This window comes from Acanthochromis polyacanthus, chromosome 15 (assembly GCF_021347895.1).
Source record: "Acanthochromis polyacanthus isolate Apoly-LR-REF ecotype Palm Island chromosome 15, KAUST_Apoly_ChrSc, whole genome shotgun sequence".
NCBI classification, from domain to species: domain Eukaryota; kingdom Metazoa; phylum Chordata; class Actinopteri; family Pomacentridae; genus Acanthochromis; species Acanthochromis polyacanthus.
Window position 1 is genome coordinate 12,378,100 of NC_067127.1, and position 23,136 is coordinate 12,401,235.

General features: G+C 40.1%; 2 protein-coding genes across 3 annotated transcripts; one reads left to right on the top strand and one right to left on the bottom strand.

Moving 5' to 3' along the window:
• Positions 1-388: 388 nt before the first annotated feature.
• Positions 389-7,824, bottom strand: ap3m1 (adaptor related protein complex 3 subunit mu 1). Its single transcript, XM_022205326.2, has 9 exons — positions 7,692-7,824; positions 7,051-7,365; positions 5,071-5,242; positions 4,485-4,622; positions 4,302-4,387; positions 4,069-4,202; positions 3,602-3,809; positions 3,148-3,292; positions 389-3,028 (listed from the first exon to the last, which is right to left on the bottom strand). Exons 2-9 carry the CDS (start codon positions 7,321-7,323, stop codon positions 2,928-2,930), a joined length of 1,257 nt encoding a protein of 418 aa, XP_022061018.1. The 5' UTR covers positions 7,324-7,365; positions 7,692-7,824; the 3' UTR covers positions 389-2,927.
• A 4,818-nt stretch (positions 7,825-12,642) lies between these two features.
• adka (adenosine kinase a) lies at positions 12,643-23,007 on the top strand. Of its 2 annotated transcripts, none has more exons than XM_022205297.2 (11): positions 12,643-12,843; positions 15,044-15,118; positions 16,334-16,387; positions 18,490-18,568; positions 18,667-18,839; positions 19,909-20,017; positions 20,187-20,357; positions 20,466-20,501; positions 20,587-20,701; positions 20,807-20,893; positions 21,001-23,007. In XM_022205297.2, the coding sequence occupies exons 1-11, from the start codon at positions 12,752-12,754 to the stop codon at positions 21,123-21,125; spliced, it is 1,116 nt and encodes a 371-aa protein (XP_022060989.1). In that variant the 5' UTR covers positions 12,643-12,751; the 3' UTR covers positions 21,126-23,007. The 2 variants fall into 2 exon arrangements, with proteins under 2 accessions (XP_022060989.1, XP_022060990.1); XM_022205298.2 differs by lacking the exon at positions 12,643-12,843 and adding an exon at positions 13,179-13,738.
• The last annotated feature ends 129 nt before the right edge of the window (positions 23,008-23,136 follow it).

Below are 23,136 nucleotides of genomic sequence, written 5' to 3' on the forward strand. Positions count from 1 at the left end.
ACTCAGATGCCTTTGTTAGCATGCCAGCTTTTGCTACTTGGTACAAAACGCACAAAAACACTGATTAGTTCAGTGCAGCAAAGTATTGGACATTTAAAAACTGTATCTGCTGGTGGCACGACATGAAAAGGTAGTGGGTCACCAAAGTTATCACTATTCATTAAAGGGGATACCAATGCCTTTTGGCTGCAAATCTCACACACAAAAGTCAGCCTATTGGTAATGCTCGGACAAAATATCAAGAGGTCATCAAAGTCAGTAGGATTAATCTTCTGGGCACAGTCAATAACTGATAACACTTCAATGCAATCCATCCAGAGGCTGAGATTTTTTCATCAGTCTGGTTCAATCGACAGGTCAATAGAGGGGGAAAAAAAGCACACATTCCTCAAATTTTCAAAGTTTTTATAAGATATCTTATAAACAGAAATACAGATTCAACTTAATACAAGAGCTTTAAGTAGTATTTTCCACGTGGACAACTGATTGTGCAAATGCTGTGCTGATTAAAGAACACAGACCGTATATAAAAGAGGTTGCAATCAAGATTATGTGAGAATCTTGTAGCTTTCAGAGTGCTTCTTACACAAGTTGTGACTATGCCATTCATACACCAAACTTTGTACCTTCGATGTAAGATTACGTATTTATAAAATATTTTTCCCTCTGGTGTCTGAAACATGCAGTTTGTGCTGCACAAAGCATTTTATGTACTCTATAAAGGCCACAATAAAGAGTGAATATGTGCAAAAATACCTGCACTAAAGACAGTGCCTCAAGACACACCACATTAGATTTTTGAAAAATAAACATATATATAAAACTGTCTACCTTAAGCAAAAAGGTTTTTGAAGGCATGTCTGTTGGCTTTCAGGCAGCATGCAGGTATGATTGTTTGATTGTGGTGGTGAAGTGATGAACAAGGCAGTGAACCATAAATGTCCTTTTTCAAACCAAAATATTCCCCTTAAGCAACACTCAGACGGTGTTAGATACAAAAAATAAAAAAATAATCCAAAAAACAGAGGAGTCATTAATACATTGCAGCACATTAAAACTGGATAGAAACTAATAGCACTTCAAAAAATTCATACTGATTGTTAAGGCTTCCCTTTACAGGCACAGAAACATTTAATCACATATACAGCGCCTCTAAAAAGTGCTCACCCTCCTCAAATATTTTCCCTCTTTTATTGCTTATCAACACTGAATCATTGACAATTTAATTTAGCTTTTATGACAACAATTTATAAAATGAGTCTTTCATGTCAAATTATTTCCTGTCAACTATATTAACTACAAAGTGACTCACCTAATTAAATACAGGTTCTAGTTAAGAGATCACACTGACTGCAGTTAAAGTGTCTCATATGACTGCAGTATAATGACGCCTTTATCTGGAAGGTCTTGTCACAAGTGAGTAAGTACTACTGCCTATAACTACACCATTAAAAACAACACTTAAAGTAACTCCATGAAAAGGCAAGTCAGGGGATGAACGCAAGAAATTCCCCAAGTCACTGAATATTCTTTGGAGTACAATTTAAATCCATCATGAAGAAATGGATGATATGACACAAATCTGTATACTGCTGGCCTTCCTCAAAAACTGATTGACCTAGCAAGAAAGAGACTATTTAGGGAGGCCACCAAGAGACTGATGATTCCTCTGAAGGATCTTTGATAGGAGAGACTATCCATACAACAACTATTACCTGTTCTTTACCTGTCAAAGCTTTATAGGACAGAAAGCGAAAGTCACATTCCACCAGAGTTCGCCAGAAAGCATGGGACAGCCTCTGAAGTCGACTGGAAGGATGTTCTTTGGTTTGATTAGGACCAAAATTGAGCTTTTAGGCAATCCCACTATGTTCAGCAGAAACTAAACACTGTCCATCATTACAAACATGCCATCTCTGCTATGAAGCATGGTGGTGGCAGCATCATGACTTGAAAAAGGCTATTCATTGATTCCCTCACAACATGGCACAGCTTGAGTAATTCTGCAAATATGAATAGTGTAAAATAGAAGTGTTGAGATTAGCAAAGCTGATTGAGACCTATCCCAACATGATTAATGCTGTAGTTTTTGTAAGTTTTTTGTCTAATTGACACTGTTGGACACGAAAGAATCTGTCTTTCTAAAATCTTGTCAAAAAAACTAATTATATTGACCATGATTTAATAAGTTAAAATCAGGCGTGAACTAACCGTGATGTAACCCGTTGGTTTCAACACCGAGAAAATGAAGCCCGGATTTTGCTACTTCCTGGTCGCCATTTTGGATTTTTTTGGAGCCAGTGACGTAAAAAGCGTCATCAAACAGGCTGGACCGGAGAGCAACTAGAGGCAGGACCAGGCAATGGGACTGTCAATCAAGTATAGCTCCGCCAACTTTAACGATTTATTTCAAATTCAGTATTGATTTATTTTAAGATCGGCCACCTGATCTCTCATTTTGACCATGAAAACTAACGGGAAAAAAATCCTGAGCTGTAGAAAATCAGTCTATCAAATTTTATTTTTTCCAAAAATGAATTGGGGTCTATGGAGCAAAAGCTTTTTGGAGCCAACCCTAGCGGACGGCGTGATATTGCAAGTTTTTGACACTTTCGGGTTGGCTTCAATTTTGGAGCCAGATGCTACGTCGATCTTTATATACCCTCTATGGTTAAAACAGTAAAAAGGGAAAACCTCTGAAGAAGTGGACTTTTTTTATAGGTACTGTGTGTTTACATATATATATGTGTGTGTGTGTGTGTGTGTGTATATTTAATGCCAAACATATAATAAATAACTGTAAGAATGCAGAACTGTTAACAACAAGGACATGTAAGCCTTATTGGCGAGATGACTCAGCATTGTGTTAACCTGGCCTCCTATTTGGCACAATGGATTGCCAACCTTTGGCCTCTGATAATCGTCACTTAGGTCCGAACTTGGAATTTCCCCGCTTTCGTCAGATATTTGACACCTTTAAATGGCTTGTACTTCTCTCCATACATGTCAAGGCGACTCACTTTAAGACCTGCACAGAGAGGATTAAACATCTTGCTGTCAGCAGCAACAGACAGACATAATGGAGGCAAATGGACTGACTAGGAATGTTTTTGAACTTAGATTAAGATATCATGAAGCAAGGATTACCTGATATGGCCAGCTGCTGTATCTTTAGATCGATGTTGAGTGAGGGGTTCTCTTCAGGTTTGGGGGCTCCTGCCTGCATACTAAGACTGCCTCGCAAGTTAGGAAGCTTCTGGGGGTTTAGCTTCCCAATGTCCCAAACCAGCACCTACCAAAAAGACAGAATGAATGCTTTTTAGTTTTAGTTTGACCACCATGTCTTGTCAAAATTACATCACATGCTTCACTATAGAATCGTACAAGGCTATGTACAAAAAATCTAAACAGGAAAAACCATCTGAAATAGCCAGTTAGTCTGCAGGTGGCTAAGTGGATAAGATGTTTTTTTTTACATCTACAAAAACTGAGCAGTTTGATGGTTGACTGGACAAAACAGTCCACATTCAAAAGTGAAAGGCAATATAACATCTGATTAAACACAGACCTACTTTACTACAGCCTTGGGGTGGGTGCTTACCTTGGTAGTGAGATCATAGGTGTAGTTTCCCTGTGTGGCTGTGAGGTTGGCACTGAGCACAACTTTAGGCATGTGGATAGTGACCATCAAGCCCTCCACTGTCTTCCCCATGTTCTGCTTTGGTCCAATGGTGATTTCCAGACGACCACAAGATCCCGTCTCAAAGAAATTGATGCTCTGCTTCACGTACACTGGAATGGCTACAAGACTGAGGAAGCAAAAACAACAAAACAAAGATCGTTGCTACAATACATTGATTATCAGATCTGATATTTACACGACACCACATCCATCTATAGGTCACATTTGCTAATCAGTCTTGAGGAAACTGATTTCATGTCACTAATTCTTGCTTGTGACAAGAACAGAATCCGGGTGGGTAATATTTATTCATGAGAATGAATAAAGAATGAGAATTTATTCACATTTATTCATTCAATGAGACACATAATGATGCCTGTGCTTACTTTTGAGAGCTGACATGATACGTCATGAGTGTAAAGTTTCCATCTGGTGGGATGAAAGACAGGACGCGCTCCGACTCCCAGCGCTTAAACCGCACACATGGGTGGAAGCTCACATCATCGAGGAGACGAGGATTCTGTCATCAAAAACAACTGCTAGTGAACTTCACACTCGTGCAAGCACACTGCTAAAGTACAGACAGGAAAAACCCAGAGCGAAGAGGAAATGAACCCACCATAAAGGATAGAGTCAGGTCAGGCATCCCAGTGAGCCTCACACAGGCTTCAACCACACCCTGGATCTCTGCAAATACTGTCGTACCTGCATAGGAACATTTGTGATCCATTACAATTATGTAAGCTTATAGGAATCAATACAGTCTTCATCTATGGTGATCAAATAAGTGTTTTTTTTTAACCTGATTTGTCCAGGATGGCATCTATTTCCTCTATGATGTCAAAATATGCTTCATTATTGGTGTATTTAACACCAGCTCGCCTCCATGGGACGTTGGACAGTTGACCTGTTGGCAACGTATCTCCAACGTTACTACCTCCTGGAAAACAGATAAAATAAAGGGGAAAACATAAATGCACACATTAACATTACAGATTGTAGAGTCAACATTTTTAACCTATCCCTAGAAAAATAAATGTATTTTAAATAGTGTCAGTTTAGCTCCTTTCTCTATCCATTGTCACCAATCTGAGGTTTCCAGCACAATCTTGCCAACAGCGCCATCTGCTTAGTTACATGTAGCGAGTAATAGTAAATCAACACTGGAAGACAAAAAGTCAGACATGAATAAACAAAAGGGTGTTGTGTTAAAGCCTGTGTCATTTTAAACTTCAACAACTTTTTTGTTTTCACTGCAAATGTATATCAGTTCCAAATATCAGATGACAGTCTTCTAAAGATCCAAATCGACAGACATATTTGCTTACAAATAAGTAAACAGCGGGTCATGAGCTCAGGACTCTTAGGACAATGTGACCTCTGTTTACCTGTGAGTGTATTGACGACCGATCGCAGGATATTGGGAGGTCTGATCATCTCCTTGAGGACGTTGGACTCCGTTGCTAGCGGAAACCCATTGTCCAGCATTTCCTCCAGCAGCTCGTAAACTGTCACCAAGTTGTCCTTGATCACACCTTCTGAGCATTCGCCAAAGTAGTCCTATTAACAAAATAAAAAACAAAAACCTGTTGCACTAGAGTCAGCACTAGAGTTACACAAAATCAGCTTGTTGCAGGAAACCTGTAACGATTTGTCTGTTGTCTTAAAAAACACAATTTATACCGTCTGTGTGCTGTGCTCTAAATTCATGCAACATATAACAAAACTGTGCACTTTATTGTTTTTGGAGTGAGTACAGGAAATTAAAATACTTGACTGCTGTACTAAAAGGAAATGATTAAATACTATCTGCAGTTTGTTTATCATCTTGGGGCTGGGAGTAGCTCCTCCATTGCCTTTGTAATCTGCACAACAGTACGCTCAAAATCAACATTTTTCCAATATGTGATTTGATTTTGTCCTATTTTCCAGCTTAAACATATAACACACACTGAACGTAAATACCTCTAGAGCATAGTGTATACATCTGCTTATTTACTATACAGGCTAATCACAGATATATTGGTAAAGATTGTATATAATTTTATTTTTTTTGCTCAACGCTTGCTGTAAATAAACAATGCTTGTGGTAATTTAGAAACAATGTTATTACAAAGTCCTTTCAGTAGAGGGGCACCATGTCCATTCTTTAAAATACTCTCACAACTGTCTGCAGCACATGTAGCAGAGCATAGATCACAACTGAGTCAAACAGTATTTCATGGAAAAACTACTCTGACAAATAAATTTCACTCTTCTTTCAATATACCTCTGACATATGAAAAAGAATATCAACCAGTGTTTCAGTACTGGAATTTTTTTACTCCGTATAAAATGCCACTGGTTCCATAAAAGCAGCATCTGTCAGGCTCTAAATACTTCCTTGACCACTCATCAACACACTCACACCCTTGTCTGCTGGTTTAATGATGTTATCTAACGTTACGTCTGTTGCATTGTCTCATTCTGGAGATTTTTCTCCCTCCACAGACATCTGTGTAAGCATTGGAACCGCTTATTTTCTTGCTTAAATGTGCACTGTTGTGTACGATTGATGGAAAAAATATTTGTTCCTTGAGTTCATCCAGAATATAGCACTTCTCCTCACACTTGGTGCAGTTTTATTGTGGTGCTAATGTTGTTTTGGAGTAGGCTCAATATCTTTGTCTGAATACCACAAATTACACTTGTTACAACTCAGCTCCAAAAGTTGCAACAAAACCAACAGACAGCAATGGTGCGGCGACTAAAAACAGTTTATTGCCAGGCAAACCAACCAAATGGGCATTCAAAACCAAAACCCAGAATCATGCTGCTGGAGCTCCACACGGCAGCAGCTCCTGTCAGAGAGCCACTTTGAATGGAAGTGGGCCAAATTAAGTGCAGCTGAGCCACTAGATAATGGGTGTGGCTCAATCAGGTGATGACTGGAACAGACACACTTGGTGTCCAGGTGGAGGGTCGTCACACACTGAAGACTGCAAGACTACTTAAAGATGTGCACTGACATGTTATCTGTGGCTGTTTATGGGTAAGTACAGGGTAAAAATTCCTACACCAATGCTTAAGGGTGATTTAAAATCATCAACTTGCAGCTATTCAGGTCAACTTAAGTACACTTACGACACACTGGGATTTGTTCCCACATTTATATTGCCTTGGCAAACATCACAGTATACAGCTAGGTTTGAAGTTGTCAAGCTATAAAATACACACGTTCCTCTCTGGGTTGTTGATCCCCCGGTGGGAAATTTCTCTTAAAATCAGTTCAGGAAAATGAAATCTGACCATCTGAGATGCATTCTGCGGTCACATGTGAATCATACGGCATCTAAACTGTAAAAATGATCATTCAGCTCAAAGCGCACCTGAAATGTGTCTGCCACTCTGTGCAGGAACTCGATGACAAACAGCGGGGGAACTTCAGTCTGGACGACAGACAGGAAGAAGAGCTTTCCCCTGTATATGGAGATGAGATAGTGGTGTGGGGTCTGCAGCACAGGGGGCACATTCTCAGGGTCCACTGCCTTCTCCTTGACCTCAAAAAAGTAATCGCACACACTTCTGCTGATGACACTCTTCCAGTGTTTCTCCAGGAAGATGTCTCCTGAGTGGTTAATCAGGAACAGGCTGTGGATCATCTCAGCTGCAACAATGTGGCTGTTGTTGTTGATTGTTGTGCTCTGTTATTAAGTAAGACAGCCAAGAAGAGAACGAAACAGCAGTTATTGCAATTATTTATTTAACTGTGTCCAAATAAAGACAATATAAATGTAGAGCAGCATCACCAGCTGTCAACATTTACCTACTGTCAGTGTGTCAAACTAACTTGAAGCTCCGATAACTTAACCGGCTGGTTAGCAAACTGACACTGACACCTTCGGACATTTCAACCATTTGCTTGGAAATGAAACGAACTTGGCAGAAAAAGGCGTTACGGCCACAAGAAAGCAAACATGAACATAAAAATGCGTGCAAAGTTTTAGGGATTTAAAAAAAAAAGTTTTACCTGCTAACTCCAGCTGACTGTACAAAGATTTTCACTTTGGTGCCAATATGGCAGAGCTGCCCGAGCCGCTGAGGACACGCCTGCAGAAGTGTGCATACGTAAACACAACTAAGTCACCGGCACAAGACGACAAATCAAAAAAGTACACAAAAACACACTTAATGAAAAGTTTAAATGCATTATGAATGGTTTAAATACTGGATAAATATAACTTTAACTCGAGAGCTGCTTTCACAGCAAAGTTTCAGCCTTTTTAATCAGGCAAGCTCTACGGGCAGCTACACTCTGTTGTTGCATGTTACTCTCTGGGGCTTTATTACCCTGAGCAGCACCTGGCAGGTGTTCATGCTTTCTTTTCTTGCCGAATAACCAAATGCTAATTCTTCAGAAAAAATGTAAACACGAATGCCTTTTAGCTAATATGGCGGATTTAAAATATTTTGCTGAAAAATTCTTAGTAAATTAACCCACAGACAATCTTAAACTGAGAACCACTAGAGAAATGCAAAGTAAATTTATAACCAGGATTTCACCCAAGTTGAGCAAAGTAGACAGTGTCCACCAGTTCCTGAGTAAAATACAGAGACATCCTTTTTGAATCCCTAACAGCAAACCCTACCCTGCTAGATACTGGTTAATATTTGATACTGGCAAAGCTGCTGTCTGCACCACTATCAAACTATTTGCATATTAAATATGAAATAACCCTGAATCTATTGTCAATACCTTCACTTATTCTTGTCATCATAATCTGCACAATTTGCACTGAATTTGATTCACGCAAGATATCCTGTACATAATACTTTAACATTCTTAACCTGCTACCATTGTTTAAAAGTGTGTGTGTTTTTGTCAAATAACTTGGACAGCAGAAAAAAAAAACTTCTATATATGTACACATATTTGGACAATAAATTGGATTCTAGCTGTATTTGTCTCTTAAATCTCTAAATGCAATAAAGCCTACAAATGTTTGAATCTTTGAACCTTCTCCATGTTCACTGGCAGCTCACTAACTTAGTTTCACTGCTATGTGGTGCTGCACAGTGTGTAATGGATAATTTGCCCTCCTTCAGCAGTCTGCTTGTTAGAAAACTGAAGTTGATCAATTGGATGCTTTTGGATGTTACAAGAGCTAGGCACAAAAACAGAGGCAATCAAGCTTTCTCAGAGCTGCTCCTAATATCTGGAACAATTCAGCTTTCCTCATGCTCTGATTCAAATTCAAATAATTCACCTCTTTGGTATTCAGATTGATTCATTCATTTATGAATAAATTTTACTCTGATTTTGCTGTGGCTGAAAATTATGTAGATTAGAGTCAAAAGGATGATCCAAAAGTTGCAGGCTGTTATACCAAAACAGTAACTGAAATGCTCCATAGAGCTGAGGGGAACTGCAAAATCAGGTATTGAATTGCTTAACATTTTATCTTGGAACAGTCTGACTCTACTGGGATGCTATTATTTATACATTTAGGTTTCCTAATTGTCCTCATAGTGAAAGAATTACAGTCTACTTCACATAGGGCTATCAAAATGTCACCACATAATGAAGTTATCATACCAAAACAATCGATATTATTGTGACATCTATAGAAAATTTGAAAAAATAATGTTATCAATCAAATCTTTGTTTAACTTTACCTGTTTGAGTTCCAGTTCTTTGTGGAGAAATGAATTACTCTCTGACTACATCTGTGAGGGGGTAAATGGAGACTGTCTGCAACTTTTCTATATGTAGTTAATATATTGTAAGTGTTGACCAGTTAGATAAGTGGATTATTGATGATGTTATATTGTGTGTATTACATAACATGATATCAATATTTCAGTATGTCAGCATCAGTATATCACAGCACTCCTACTGAAGACTGGGCTATTTTAAGCTTCTCAAATTGTTATTAAATAGTATAGCCTATATTCAAACATGTTTTATTAGTACTAACTCAGTATGCATTTATTTTTCCCACTAATTTCAGTTGTGAATTGTCTGTGTTCAGACAGCCATGTTGTTATTTGCGTTGCAATTAACAAATTTTATTCTGCCCCTTTTTGCAGCATTACACATTTAAAAAACACAAATAAAAAATATAAAAAAATTGCGCCTTCCAGTGTACTTTTCCTTACAAGAAGACTGTTTCCAGCATAACTTACATGTGGATTTTGACTGGTGCATCTTTGTAATGAAACACTGCATTACATGAGAGACATGGACGATATGTACAAATAATTATAGATGGGTCAGCATCTAGGAAATGTCAAAACAAGTATTGCATATCATGTTTTGGAGTTGAAAGTCAAGGTGAGCAAGAGAACTACAGATTATATATCTGTGTATTCAGTTGAAATAATAACACTTCTGTTATGCAAAGTCAAACCTTTGCATTTACTGCTTTGCTCAGACTCAAATGCAGCTCTTGCCAGTCTAAAGCATCCTTTATTCAAGACACAGTCAGCCTGCTGCCTATGACATTATGCAATGTTTATAAATTATTTAGATTAGAAATTGATTTACAGTTTTTATGGGTATCTGCCCATGTGACAATATGGGGAAATGAGGCTGTTGATCATTTCACTAGCAGGCTCCTCCTGCTGCTTTTTGCTCCTTTCTGCTACTCATTAAGCAAAGCAGATGCAAAGAGGGGTGTCGTGTGACTTACCTCTAGAAAATAGTGTGGCCAGCAGCAGGTACACTGGATTTAAGGCCAATTTATGTCTTCCATGTTCATGTCTGCAAGGTTGTGTGATATAAATTGCATAAATTTCCTTTTTTTTCACTTTAGTAATTTGTTTGCACATGAACTAGGAAAACAAGCAATGTTTAAAATATTTGGTATGAGAAGGGAATACACGAGGAGATTCTCGAACATTCACACCTTTATTAGTAATCAATAACAGAGTTGTGATTAAAGTCATCACTGCAGGACTTTGACTTTGACCTTTGATATGTACATGGGTGCTATGTCAGTAACATAGGAGCATAGTCTGTACATAGCTGCTATATCCAATAAACAATTCTGTTGTTTTTCTGTGTCTGACGTCTGCACAGGCCATGAACAGAATCACATGCAAGTCTGCTGTCTGTCTACTGGCCACATGGATGTGAAAACTATGCATTGGCCCTTAGCCAGTCAACAGAATGGGCCAGTGGTCTGATTACACCTCAGTGTCATTCTGCGAGAAGGTAGAAAAAACACCCTCTGGCGTGTGTGTGTACTTGTTCTGCTATACTTGTGGGGACCAAATGTCCCCACAACTGTAGGAAAACCGAAAACAATGTCACTTGTGGGGACCTCATTTCGGTCACCACAAGTTTAAACGGTGTTTTCTTGGCCATGTTGTTGTTAATAAAAAATGTAAAAGTGCAAAAACGTTTCTTTAGGGTTAGGCATTGTTTTGGTGATGGTTAAGGTTAGGGTTAGGGGTTAGGTATGAATGGGAGTCAATGGTATGTCCCTACAATGATAGAAAAATAGTGTATAGGTGTGTGTGTGTGTGTGTGTGTGTGTGTGTGTGTGTGTGTGTGTGTGTGTGTGTGTGTGTGTGTTCTTGTACTTGCTACATTGTGAGGACCATTTTCTGCATTTAACTATCAAAGTGAGGACATTTTTACAAAATGAGGACATTTTGGCCGGTCCTCACTTTGAAACAGCCATGTTTGAGGGTGAAGACTTGTTTTTAGAGAACAGGTATGAATTGAGGTTTGGTTAGGGTGTGTGTATAAGTGTTTATCTATACCGGTGGGGACTTGAACCTGACTATTTGCTATATAGGTGGGGACTCGTCTTACGGTGGGGACCAAAAATGAGGTCCCCACGGGTGGCAACAGCGTTTTCTTGGTCATGTTGTTACTAAACAAATGTAAAAGTGCAAAAACGTTTCTTTAGGGTTACGCATTGTTTTGGTGTTGGTTAAGTTAGGGTAAGGGTTAGGGGTGTGTGTGTGTGTGTGAGCGCACACATGCAGGATATAGCAATGGTGTTCTGTCACACTAGTGGCAGGCTGAATTGTTGCATGCAGGAAGGCTAGAGTCGTAAAATATTAGCAGGGCTGACTTACTGCACAAGTCCTCAAAAAAATTTCAGTGTGGTAGATTGCTGCCCAGAGTTTGGTGTTCCTGTTTCCTGCAGCAAATTGGATTTTGAGAACAATAATACACACATAGCAAAAGGAATGGACAAAGCCACCTAAAACAACCAGCTTGTGGCTGCGTAAATGTGATGAGTTAAACTACTGATACCACGTTAAAACTGGATATTGTACTCATAGTAGTGAACCATCAATGCAGTCTTATGAGGTAAAACTTGAAGTACACATTATGGGGACATTTAAGACTTATATTAACTTGTTAAAGGGACACAATATACTGTAGGATAGTCGACTGTCTCTATAGAGAATCTCCATGATGCATCATGGGGATACAGCCACTTGGTTAAGTAAGGAAAGTCAGGAAACAAGGTTAATTGAAATAAATTTGTGTAATCTGTCATGTTTGGGGTTGTGTGTGTTTGTGTTGTGTAGGAAAAATTCAAACCAGGATCTTTGAAGGCTGTTTATTTTAACAAAGAGGTAAATGACACAGTCAGTTATAGCTAAACAGTTAGAATGCTGAAGTTTAATAACATGCTAACTAGCTAGGTTTAAGCTAACAATAAATACTGGAATGTAGTTTATTTAAAAGGTCAAACATGGAAACATTTCTCCACAACAATGGTCACCTCTTATATAAAATGAAATAGAAAAAAGGGATCTGCATATTGACTCTGGAGGTCTAGCATGCTAGGTTATAACTATTAACATGTATTTTTTGTAATTGCAGCTCTACATATTGCCTTTGTGCATTATTATTGGATTTTTGCCCCCTTTTTGTCCAGTCCTGTAGGTGGCAATAAATAATCCTTAAGCTGGTTGAACCAAAAGAAGAAGAAAGTCTTCTCACGCCCCCATGGAGGAGGCTACCGTTGCCTGAGAGTCTCTGCTCGGGGAAACACTTGAACTGTTCTCATATCGTGACCGCGTTCCTCTAAGGTGATTGCAACGTGCTTTTCCCGGTCAGCCATGGCTTCTGGAGAACCCAAAGCAAAGAAAATCAAACTTTCAAAGGAGGAGAAGACAGAATCTCCCACCAAAAAGGCTCCTGCCAAACTAAGGTGACCGAAAGCTGAAATAATAGTGATTCTGCGTCTCTGTGGGGCGACGAGGAGTCCTCTTAGTTGAATGTGTGCGCAAGACAAAATGTAGAGTTTACAATGCTGACCTGATTGTATATGAAGCATGCATGAAGTGGTGAAATTGTAGGTTTTTTTTTGTCGTGTTCTTGTGTGTGTTTGAAGCTGCACTGTGTAGGGAGTGAAAGTTGAGCCGGTGTAAAGTCCTTTGATCCCGTTATCTTTACATGTAGATACAATGCTAATGTTAGCTCTAGAGGTCAGCAGCATGTATTTACACACTGCTGCTGCTGTCCAATAAAGAGGCTAATATCTGGTCTAAAGTTCAACGTGACCACATGCTGTCCGCTGTGCATGCGTAAAAGCTGCGGCTGGTCTCCATTCAGTAGAGAAAGCTGTGACATCCAGTTCCAGCTCCCAAAACAATGAATTGCAAAGCAGTCACGTGGCCGACACTATGTATTGTTTTGTTGCCTTTTTTCCATGAAGAAATCAGGCATCATCTTCATTTCTGCACCCAGCTTCTTGCCGTTGTCATATCGTGGTGTCTCTGCAGCTCCCTGGCATCAGCACGCTTCTCACGCTGTAATTTAGCTTCAAACGAGTGAGTGAACTGCGACTGGAGTGGAGCACAACCAGCCAATCGCCCCACAGAGTGGGACTGCCGTGGCCCTTCCTCCTTCAGAGGCCTCCAATCAGTCAGTCTGGAGTAGGAGGAGCGGCGGTTGCAGGGGAAAATCGATGTGCCCGCACGCTGAGCTGAAATTAAGTTTTTTGAATGCTTAGCTTTTCCTGAGCTGGTTTTAGGTTGCTCAACAGGTCTGTCAGTATCTGTCTGCCACACACACACACAGAGGGACACCATGTCTGCTGCAAGGTAAGAGCACGCTGACATATGATGTAAAGGCAATCATCGGTTCTGGTGTGGTGTAATTGGCTGCACAAGACCTGTCATCATCTGACTTCTCATTGGCAGTTGTATGCTGAAGGAGATGATAGTAAGGGTGTGGTGTCTGACAGTTGGATGCATCTTCTTTTTTTCAGAGTAAAAAGCCCTTCTGTGTTGCATAATTGACTGTCTGCATCTCTCGTCTTTGTTTCTTCAAAAGCCATTCTTCCGTGTTAATTTGTCTTGCTGCTTTTAAATCTTGACCCCATGGGAGTGTAGAAAGAAAGGCTTCATTAGAAATATGGTAGCACATGTTCATGTGGAGGTGGCATCTGTCATGGGCTGCGTTCAAAGACTTGTTCCATCTGGGGTTTTCCCAGAAATGCTGACAAGATTGTGCTGACATCAAAGATGAACATGCAGGAGTGAGGACACATATTGCTAACATCCTGCTATGTTGTCTTTATTTACAGTGCACATAGAAGTCAGTGTTTGTTAAGGGAAGAAGAAAAAAAGCAGGTTAACTCACTGGTTGTATTCGGTTGCTAAGTTGTGCCATGTCGTGTGGTTGTTGTTTCATTTTGTCGTGTCCCAGTTGTTGAAATGCTGTGGTTTTGTTTTAAAATGCTGCTATTTTGGCATCACAACGCTATAATTTGCTTTTATTTTCCAGCCCCGCATTCATGTGTTTGCCCCAAGGGAAGAAATGACGACATAAGCTCTGACACATGCAGTATACTGCTGTCCTGATGTTGCCTTGTTTCAAATAGCAGAGCATACTTACATGCATGACTGACTGGAGCCCCGCCACCAACCACATTCATCTTCTTTTGTAATGTCGTTGTTGAGTCATGCACGTTCCAAGAATACGTCTCTGATATGTGCCATTTCTGCTTTTCTTTCTCTGTGAATTGAAGATTTTAATTCATGTGATTGGAGCCACGTGGAAATAAAACTCTGTGTTTCACAAATGAATGTTCAACAGTGGGATAAAGACGCAGCACACTCAGTGGGTGGAGCGAATGATAATGTTTAAGTGCTTGAAATTTGGCTTTCTGCACTGTGCTGAAGCGAGGACAATCTGACTTTTTAAATAAACCACTCTAAAGCTATGACGGACTGCCAATTTATTAAGAGATGCTTTGTGAAGACAACATGGGCGCTTCAAAAGTTGCCCATTGTTGTTGTCAGGCCAGTGAATTCACATAGAAATGGGACAGTGCTATCTGTAGTCAATGCTGCCATGTTACAACCAGGTTATTGAAGAGGTTTTTGTTCCTTTTTATCTTTCAGCCCGAATTCACTCTTTGGGATGGGAAACCCTCTCCTGGACATCACTGCTGTAGTGGACAAAGACATCCTGGACAAGTAAGTTAAAGGACTGAAGCAGTTGAATAAAGTGGTCACAAGTGGTGTTCATTTCTCTTCCTGAATGGCTGAGTAATGATAAGTGGCCATAAAATATTTCACACTTGTAAACACATACTGGCGACTCCTAAAAACGTGTTTTATTTCCAGAATATCAGTACACACACTGAATGTCACCATACCTACCCCCAACAGGCAAAAGAATAATAAGGAATCTGTGTTTTTGCTGCTGCAAAATCTCCATCAAGCACAGTCACATCCATTTCAAGGGAACTGCAGAAGAGATTTCTTGATGTCATGTGATCAATAAAGCAGCAAGATAACGATGACAGACGAGAACAGAGCTCATGAGAGAAACCTAATAGTTGACGTCAGCAGAACTCCATGTCCAGCAGATGCATTTCTGATGGATCCTGAAATGAGATTGTTCTGCCCGAGTGAACACAAACAGTGCCTCTCCCTGTTTTGTTATTGCATTGGCATTGTTACTGATTATTTATTGATATATTTATATCACTTTAGCCAAGCCTCCAGAGCTCCAATCTCACCATGTGACTTAAACATTTGTCTTTTTTAGATGAAATTTAGCTTTTTTAGATTTCCTGTAAAAGTATTGTTCCTTCCTTATGCTGCAAAAATGTAGAAATTGTATCTACTTACATATTTAGTATTTATTTAGTTAGTTTCACTGAAATACTTTTAACCATCAGCAGGAATCTTCACAGAGCAGCCGCGGTCCGGTCAGTCCAAGCGCTGTCACACTGAGTTGACCAGGACAAATAGGGCAAAGGGCTTGTTTGGGTTCCAGCTCAGTGTCCTCTCAAAAACCCCTTGCATAAACTCCTGGATTAGAGCTAAACCAGCCAACCACAGCTCTAGTTCAGTGTCACATAGAGTAAAGTAGGACTAAAAACTGCACTTTAATCCTCAGCCTTTCTTTTGAGGAAACACCTCTCGGTTTAGCATAATTGACCAACAAATTGATGCGGACAAGGAGTGTTGAAATGGTTTTTAATAGAAGCGCAGCTGATTTATTGGCTGAATAATTTCATTAATCACTTGCACCTGCACATTTGGCAAGACCAAGACTGTGTTTATCAAATAAACTTAATGTTGGGTCTCATTGTGTGTGTTTGAATGAGAGCCATTTATGGGGGGTTTTCTGATGATGTGAGGAAACTAATGTTTGTGTTTTTCTCCTTAAATTTTTTGCAGGTACGCTCTGAAACCCAACGATGTGATCCTGGCTGAGGACAAACACAAAGCCCTGTACGTACCTCTTATATTGCAACATTCGCTGTGGAACAAAAGCTCTCGCACAGGGGTTTACTTAATGTTCTGACGGGGTTTGCGGTCTGTACAGGGACGGAAAATAAAATGCGTCGGACTTCATACCAAGCTTGTACCTCACTGTTCTGGAGCAGGGCAGTCAAAACAGGAGCACACTAGGAGTCACCACGACTGGCCTCTGTTCCTTTATAGACAGCCAATGACAGAGCAGCAGTGAAACGCTCTCATCCAATACCAAAGCAGGACACTTCACCTCCCAGTCCCGCTGAGACAAGAGCCAGAAAGCAAACATTGAACAGCAGGAGATAAGAAAGTCATATGCGATTATGTGTGTTTATACTGATGCATTCTGTGTCTTTACAGTGACAACAGGTTGTCCTATTCTGGACTACTGAATAGATAGATAGAGCCTATATTGAATACCCTTTAACTGCCTCTTAGTGAGAAAATGTGTTGAAATGGGAAATTTAGTGAAGAACAGTTTTAATGACACTGAAAAAGATGACACTGAAAACAGGAAAAATAAAACACTACTGTATGTGTCTTGTATAAAAAATGTTTGTTTGGGGGAAAACGGGGAAAAAAAAGAATCCGCACCAGAGTTGAGGTCAGGCACAAACACTATTGTGCCTGCTTTATACAGGCACAATAGTGTTTGTTCAGAAAAATGCACATTTATACTCTATACAGTGTATTTCTGAGGACATTTGATATGTGCAGATATTGATCATCTCTCTATATAATATGAAATTATGACAGGGACGATTTGTGCTCATTCTTTTCAGCTTTAGATCATTGAGTGGGTGGCTTAACAGGGGAATCACTGGTATGAAGGTGTAAGTCTGCACATGTTTAACCTTTCAGTCTGTCTTGCATTTAAGCCGCAGGGGAAAAGACGGGAAAAAAGCCATTGAAATATAGAGAGGGCTATCTCCATCTCCAAAACCCACAGTCTCACCCCACCACTGTCCTGTCTGCAGCCAAACATTCAGGCTGGAAGCCGCTTGTTTTAGTCCTCAGTCAGGGAATACTAACATATTTGAGATTTCCCCCGGTGAACATAATTGAGAGTACGAATGAGATAATTTCTACAATAGACATTCACCCTGCTGCATTTTTCTTCCCATCACCCAGATGACTCCCCCTCTGCAACCTCCGGCCCGGTCTCAGGACCTTTAGCAGCAGTGGGCCTGTTACAGTTTCCAACACTCACTAAAACCACACAAACACATATTGCAATGTAGGTTGATACAGCAGCTATATTTAGATAGCATTTTAAATTAGAGATGCTTCGCTTCAACGCGTGACTTCAGTCATCGTGTTGTATGACAGGCATCAGTGGTTCAGGTAGTATGATCAGTCGCATGTGCTGTACACTTCACCTGAAGACAGTATGTGGCTGCCTTCTGTTGAGAGTGTAGTCTGACACTGTGGATTTAATGGCCTTCAAGTTGCATCCATCACCGTTGACACATTAAAGGCATTAAAGCCAATACAACAACCATATAACGAACACTGCTGCTGAAAAGCTTCAGATGTTAAAGTTATTTATGTGTAAGTTCCAATGTCTGATCAAAGAACAAATAAAATGGCTAAAAAGGGCAGTTAAAGATTTTGGGAAAGTCGCATGTACTATCTCGTTTGTCTGTCAATTATGAAGCTGCGGCTAGGAGATGGTTAGCCAGCATTGGAAACAAGGAGAAACTTCTGGCTCTGAGTTTAAAAACAATCATTAACTGATATCCTGTGTCTCATTTCTATCATTTGGACAGAGCAGGACTAGATCTCCCTGTGTTTCCAGTTAATTATAGCTTTAAATTTAGTTCTTTTATACTCGTCTGAAAAGGAAACCAGTAAGTGTTTTAAGTATGTCTGGTTAAGTCTTCATAGCCATGCAGACACTTTGGTCATTACTCCACTATATGTTCATGTACTCAGCCATAACTAGTACTTTGTTTGTGCTGATGTTTGAAACCAGCACCCCACAGAATGATATTACTGGTCTATATTTGACAGAATTGAACTGTTTTGTCTGATAGTGACTCTTCTATTGGAGTTATGAATTATCTCTCTGTGTGTAGATTTGAGGAACTTGTGAAGAAGTTCAAAGTTGAGTACCACGCTGGAGGAGCCACACAGAACTCTATCAGGGTCGCTCAGGTCAGTCACACACGCACGCTAATATTACTGTGAATTTTTGTCTCTGTGAGTAGACTCAGTCGGCTTATGTTAATGTGAACTGTTGCCATCGTTTGTAGTGGATGATCCAAGAACCCCATAATGTGGGCACGTTCTTCGGCTGCATTGGCAAAGACAAGTTTGGAGAGATCCTGAAGCAGAAGGCTGAGGAGGCCCACATCGACGCCCACTACTATGAGCAAGATGAAGAGCCCACAGGGACATGTGCTGCTTGCATCACCGGAACTAACAGGTGAGTGAATAAAATAATGAGAATATATTAGATTATATCATTTTGAAAGTCCCATATGGTGGAAATCCATTTTATTGTGTTTTTTGTTGTAAAGGAAAAACTATTAAGGTCTGAAGATGCCTGCTTCTGCCATTTCTCAATCACTCCCACCACTAGATTGCCTCCCGGCTTTACAAGTCGGTAGGAATTTTCCTGAACTGCTACATACCAGCAATCGTGTAGCTTAAGCTTTACATAATCCTTCTCTCTCACTGTCTACTGCTCAAACGATCAGAAACATCCTTCAGTGTTAGCACTTTGCGCGGTTAATGTAGCTAATGTTACCATTAGATTTGATCATATCTGCACTGGTCAGAGATCTGTGGAAACTGTAAAGCTGAGGGATGTTCAGAAGTGGTGGAAACTTTAGTAAACAAAAACTAAGTGGGTTACTGTGTTTTCATGTTGTCTGTTGTGCTTCAGTTCAACCTAAACTTAGCTGATGTTTACATTTTTGTGTCTAATACAGCTGAATACCGAATAACGCTTTTCTCATTTAGATGTTTTTCAGCTGTCAGACAACAGAATGACTTTCAGGTCATAACTGCAAACACAGTCTATTAATATTACATGTTAAACCAATAGTCAATTCAGAGCCATTTCCAAGCTGCTGCTCTGCACGGCTAAAATACAGATATTATAACTGCACCGTTGTCTGACAAACTCACCATATACATGTCATTAAAAACAACAGCTGAACTATGAATTTGGCCATATTTCCATGTAGAAAGTTGTGTGTCGGCTACCAACGGTCAACTGTTTTTCACACTATCAATCAGAAATGCAGAGAGAGTCTTCTTTCTGAAGGAGGTGGGAACAGCAGCAGTTCAGCTACATTTAAAGCCATAAACACTGCACAATTAAAACAGGGCTAATAGAGTCATGGTCAAATTATCTTTGCAGTGTTATGAGCTAAAAAAAATTGAAAGACACATTCTGGAGACAACTTTTATTAAGCTGCTGAAAATGCAAACAATATGGGATCTTTAACAGTCTGTATCTCCCTGTTCATGTTGTTTTTTCCTCTCAGGTCTCTGGTTGCTAACCTAGCCGCTGCTAACTGCTATAAGAAGGATAAACATCTAGACCTGGAAGAAAACTGGAAGCTTGTAGAAAAGGCTAAAGTCTACTATATTGCTGTGAGTATATATCAGATCTTGCACTCTGACGTCAACTTTGTACTCAACAGGGGTGTTTGGAGATGTACTGGTGCATTTCCTGCTCCAGACCTTACTGTAGATGATTCATTAGAGCCATCAGATATAAAAAGCAGATTGGTCTTGACCCAGTGTCGTTCCTTCCTTCCAGGGTTTCTTCCTGACTGTCTCTTTGGAGTCCATGCTGAAAGTGGCAAAGCACGCCTCTGAAAATAACAAGCTGTTTTGCCTGAACCTCTCTGCGCCCTTCATCTCCCAGTTCTTCAAGGACAACCTCATGCAGGTTATGCCCTACGTCGATGTGCTGTTCGGCAATGAGACAGTAAGTCACACTTTCACCGCACATCCTCCACACATACCTGTGCAGAGTTTTGTGTCCACCAGGTGTTACGATATGCACATCTTTGAGTAAATCTGTTTCTTTTCTCAGGAAGCAGCTGCTTTTGCGAAAGAGCAGGACTTTAAGGTATAGATTTTGCACACAGTTTGTGCTGCATTTTCCATGTGTTTGTGTACCATCTACTGACTGTCAGTGTGTGTTTTATCTGCAGACCAAAGACATAAAGGAAATTGCCAAGAAAGCCCAGGCTTTACCCAAAGTCAACACAGAGAGGAAGAGGATTGTGGTTTTGACCCAGGGGAAGGAGGAAACTGTTATGGCCCACAGTGAGATTCTTTTTTCCCCCCTTCCTCCATGTCACTCTCATTTCTCTTTGTCTTTTTCTCCTCTTGTATTGGTATGTTTATATTCTTCTTCTTGTGTCTGTTCAGGTGACAAGATCGACACTTTCCCGGTACTGGAGATCGACCCCAAGGACATCGTTGACACAAACGGTGCAGGCGATGCCTTTGTAGGAGGTAAGATTTTCCTGTTTTTGTTCATGTATTTCTCTTTTACTTTCCATCTGTTTTGTGTTTTTTTCCCCCTTTGAATTTCCTGTAAACTAATTTCCTCCGTAATGCAGGTTTCCTGTCTGAACTTGTCCAAGAGAAACCTCTGGATCAGTGTGTAAAGGCGGCACACTACAGTGCCAACGTCATCATCAGGCGAGGAGGCTGCACCTTCCCAGAAAAACCCGACTTCAATTGAGGATTCCTGAAGGACTTTTTCTTCTGCCTGAAACCTCACACTCACTCTGCCTTCTTAACTCTGACCCAAAAACAGCTGTTTTAAAAAAAAAAAAAATTCAAAATCAGCCACCCGTCCAGGTTATTTCTTTTTTTGATAATTTCTTAATAATTGAGTGTTTGGTGCTTCCTGATCTGTGTCCGTGTCCATGTTCTCCACTTGGGGCCACTAGAGGATTGTGCAGCCAAGTATTAAGGGGAATTCTGTGTTTTCTGTAAATTACCGTCAAGGAAACACGGTAACAGGGAAATATAATAATTGTGCTTCACACAAGGGAACCAAATGAACAATAAACAATAGTTTTGGGATGTTTTCTAAATGTATTTTGGCTTCGACACTTCCAGCATCAGGGCTGCACGGTAGAGTAGTGGTTAGCACTTTTGCCTTGCAGCAAGAAGATACCTGGTTCAAATCCCAGCCTGGGATCTTTCTGCATGGAGTTTGCATGTTCTCCCTGTGCATTCCTCCCACAGTCCAAAAATATGCTGAGGTTAATTGATTACTCTAAATTGCCTGTAGGTGTGAATAAGGGTGTGATTGATTGTCTGTATATGTAGCCCTGTGACAGACTGGTGACCTGTCCAGGGTGTCCCCTGCCTTCGCCCGAATCAGCTGGGATAGGCTCCAGCACCCTAGTGAGGATGAAGCGGTGTATAGAGAATGGATGGACTTCCAGCATCAGACTTTGCTGCTAGCACTCGTCTTGACATCTCACGAGTTTGCCTCTTCTCCTTGGAGACAGAATCTAAGCACAAAAGCCTTTTCCAACAGGACACATTACAGTCAGAGGACTAAAGAATAAAACACTGCTGTCAAGGGAGGCTTTGGGTATGGCACTGAAATGTGCAGTAGTGGTTTGTTTTGTGACTTGAGTATTGTTTAGATTTAATTGAACAGGCCAGTTGTAAAACCGAATGGTTTTTAGGTGCACACTTTTAAAATGTGTCAAATCCTCTGCCCACTGAGTCCTGTGAGAACTGTTAAATGCTCACTTTGCTTGATGCTCATGAGTTACTCTGTTTTGTTCAGGCTGTTTGTGAGGAGCCGCGACAAGCAGTGAGTACCTTTTTCTCATCCTCTTAATACATTATGTGTTTTTCAGACTTGATGCACAGAGGTGTACATATGTTAAGTCAACCTGCGTTTTTCCGTGCATGAAAACTTGAAAGCTTGATCAGTGATGGGTAGCTGGTGGCTCACGGTGGTGTAAACGGACACACTACGTTTCTAAAATGCACGTAAAGCATGTTGGAAAGACTATCTGTGGGAATTCTCTGTCTGAGGAATACGGTGGATATTACAACATACCCTTCTCTATTGTTTATTTTTTACTGGAATTAGTGGGTGTAATAATCTAAACCTAACTATGGGACTGTTAGCTTTGTTGGATCAGATATGAATGAAACGGAAATATGCATTTTAATCTACTCCGATAATATTTTACAACTTGACAACTGCTATAAATGGAAGATGCGCCAGAAATTACAAACATAAGCTAACTGTGATATGGGGCCAAACATTTTAAAGCATATTTGCATGAGTTTGTGTTATGTTGTGTGACATGGAATACTTGAACATAATCCTGAATACAGACAGGCATTCATTAAAATGCAAGAAGTACGTGCAATTTTCTTAATATTGCAGCTGGTGTTTTACAACTTGTGCGTCTGCTAGTACTAGTACACCGTGTCCCTCCATTTAAATGGCTGTTTGACAGATTCAGATGCACCAAAAAGCCTTATGAGACCTATTCCTGGTCTCAGTAACCCGCCAGGCACCCAACTTTGTGGTCGACTTTGATGACTGAAACTGACAAATAAAACACGTCATGTTGTTAATCTTTCATTTTGGTTTGAATATTTTTATTTTAGATTTAATATCTGTTTCAAATAACTAATTTCTTTAAACTTTTGACTGACTGTTGAAGTCTGTTACTATACCTTCAGTGTTCAAGAACACTTTGAAGATGAAG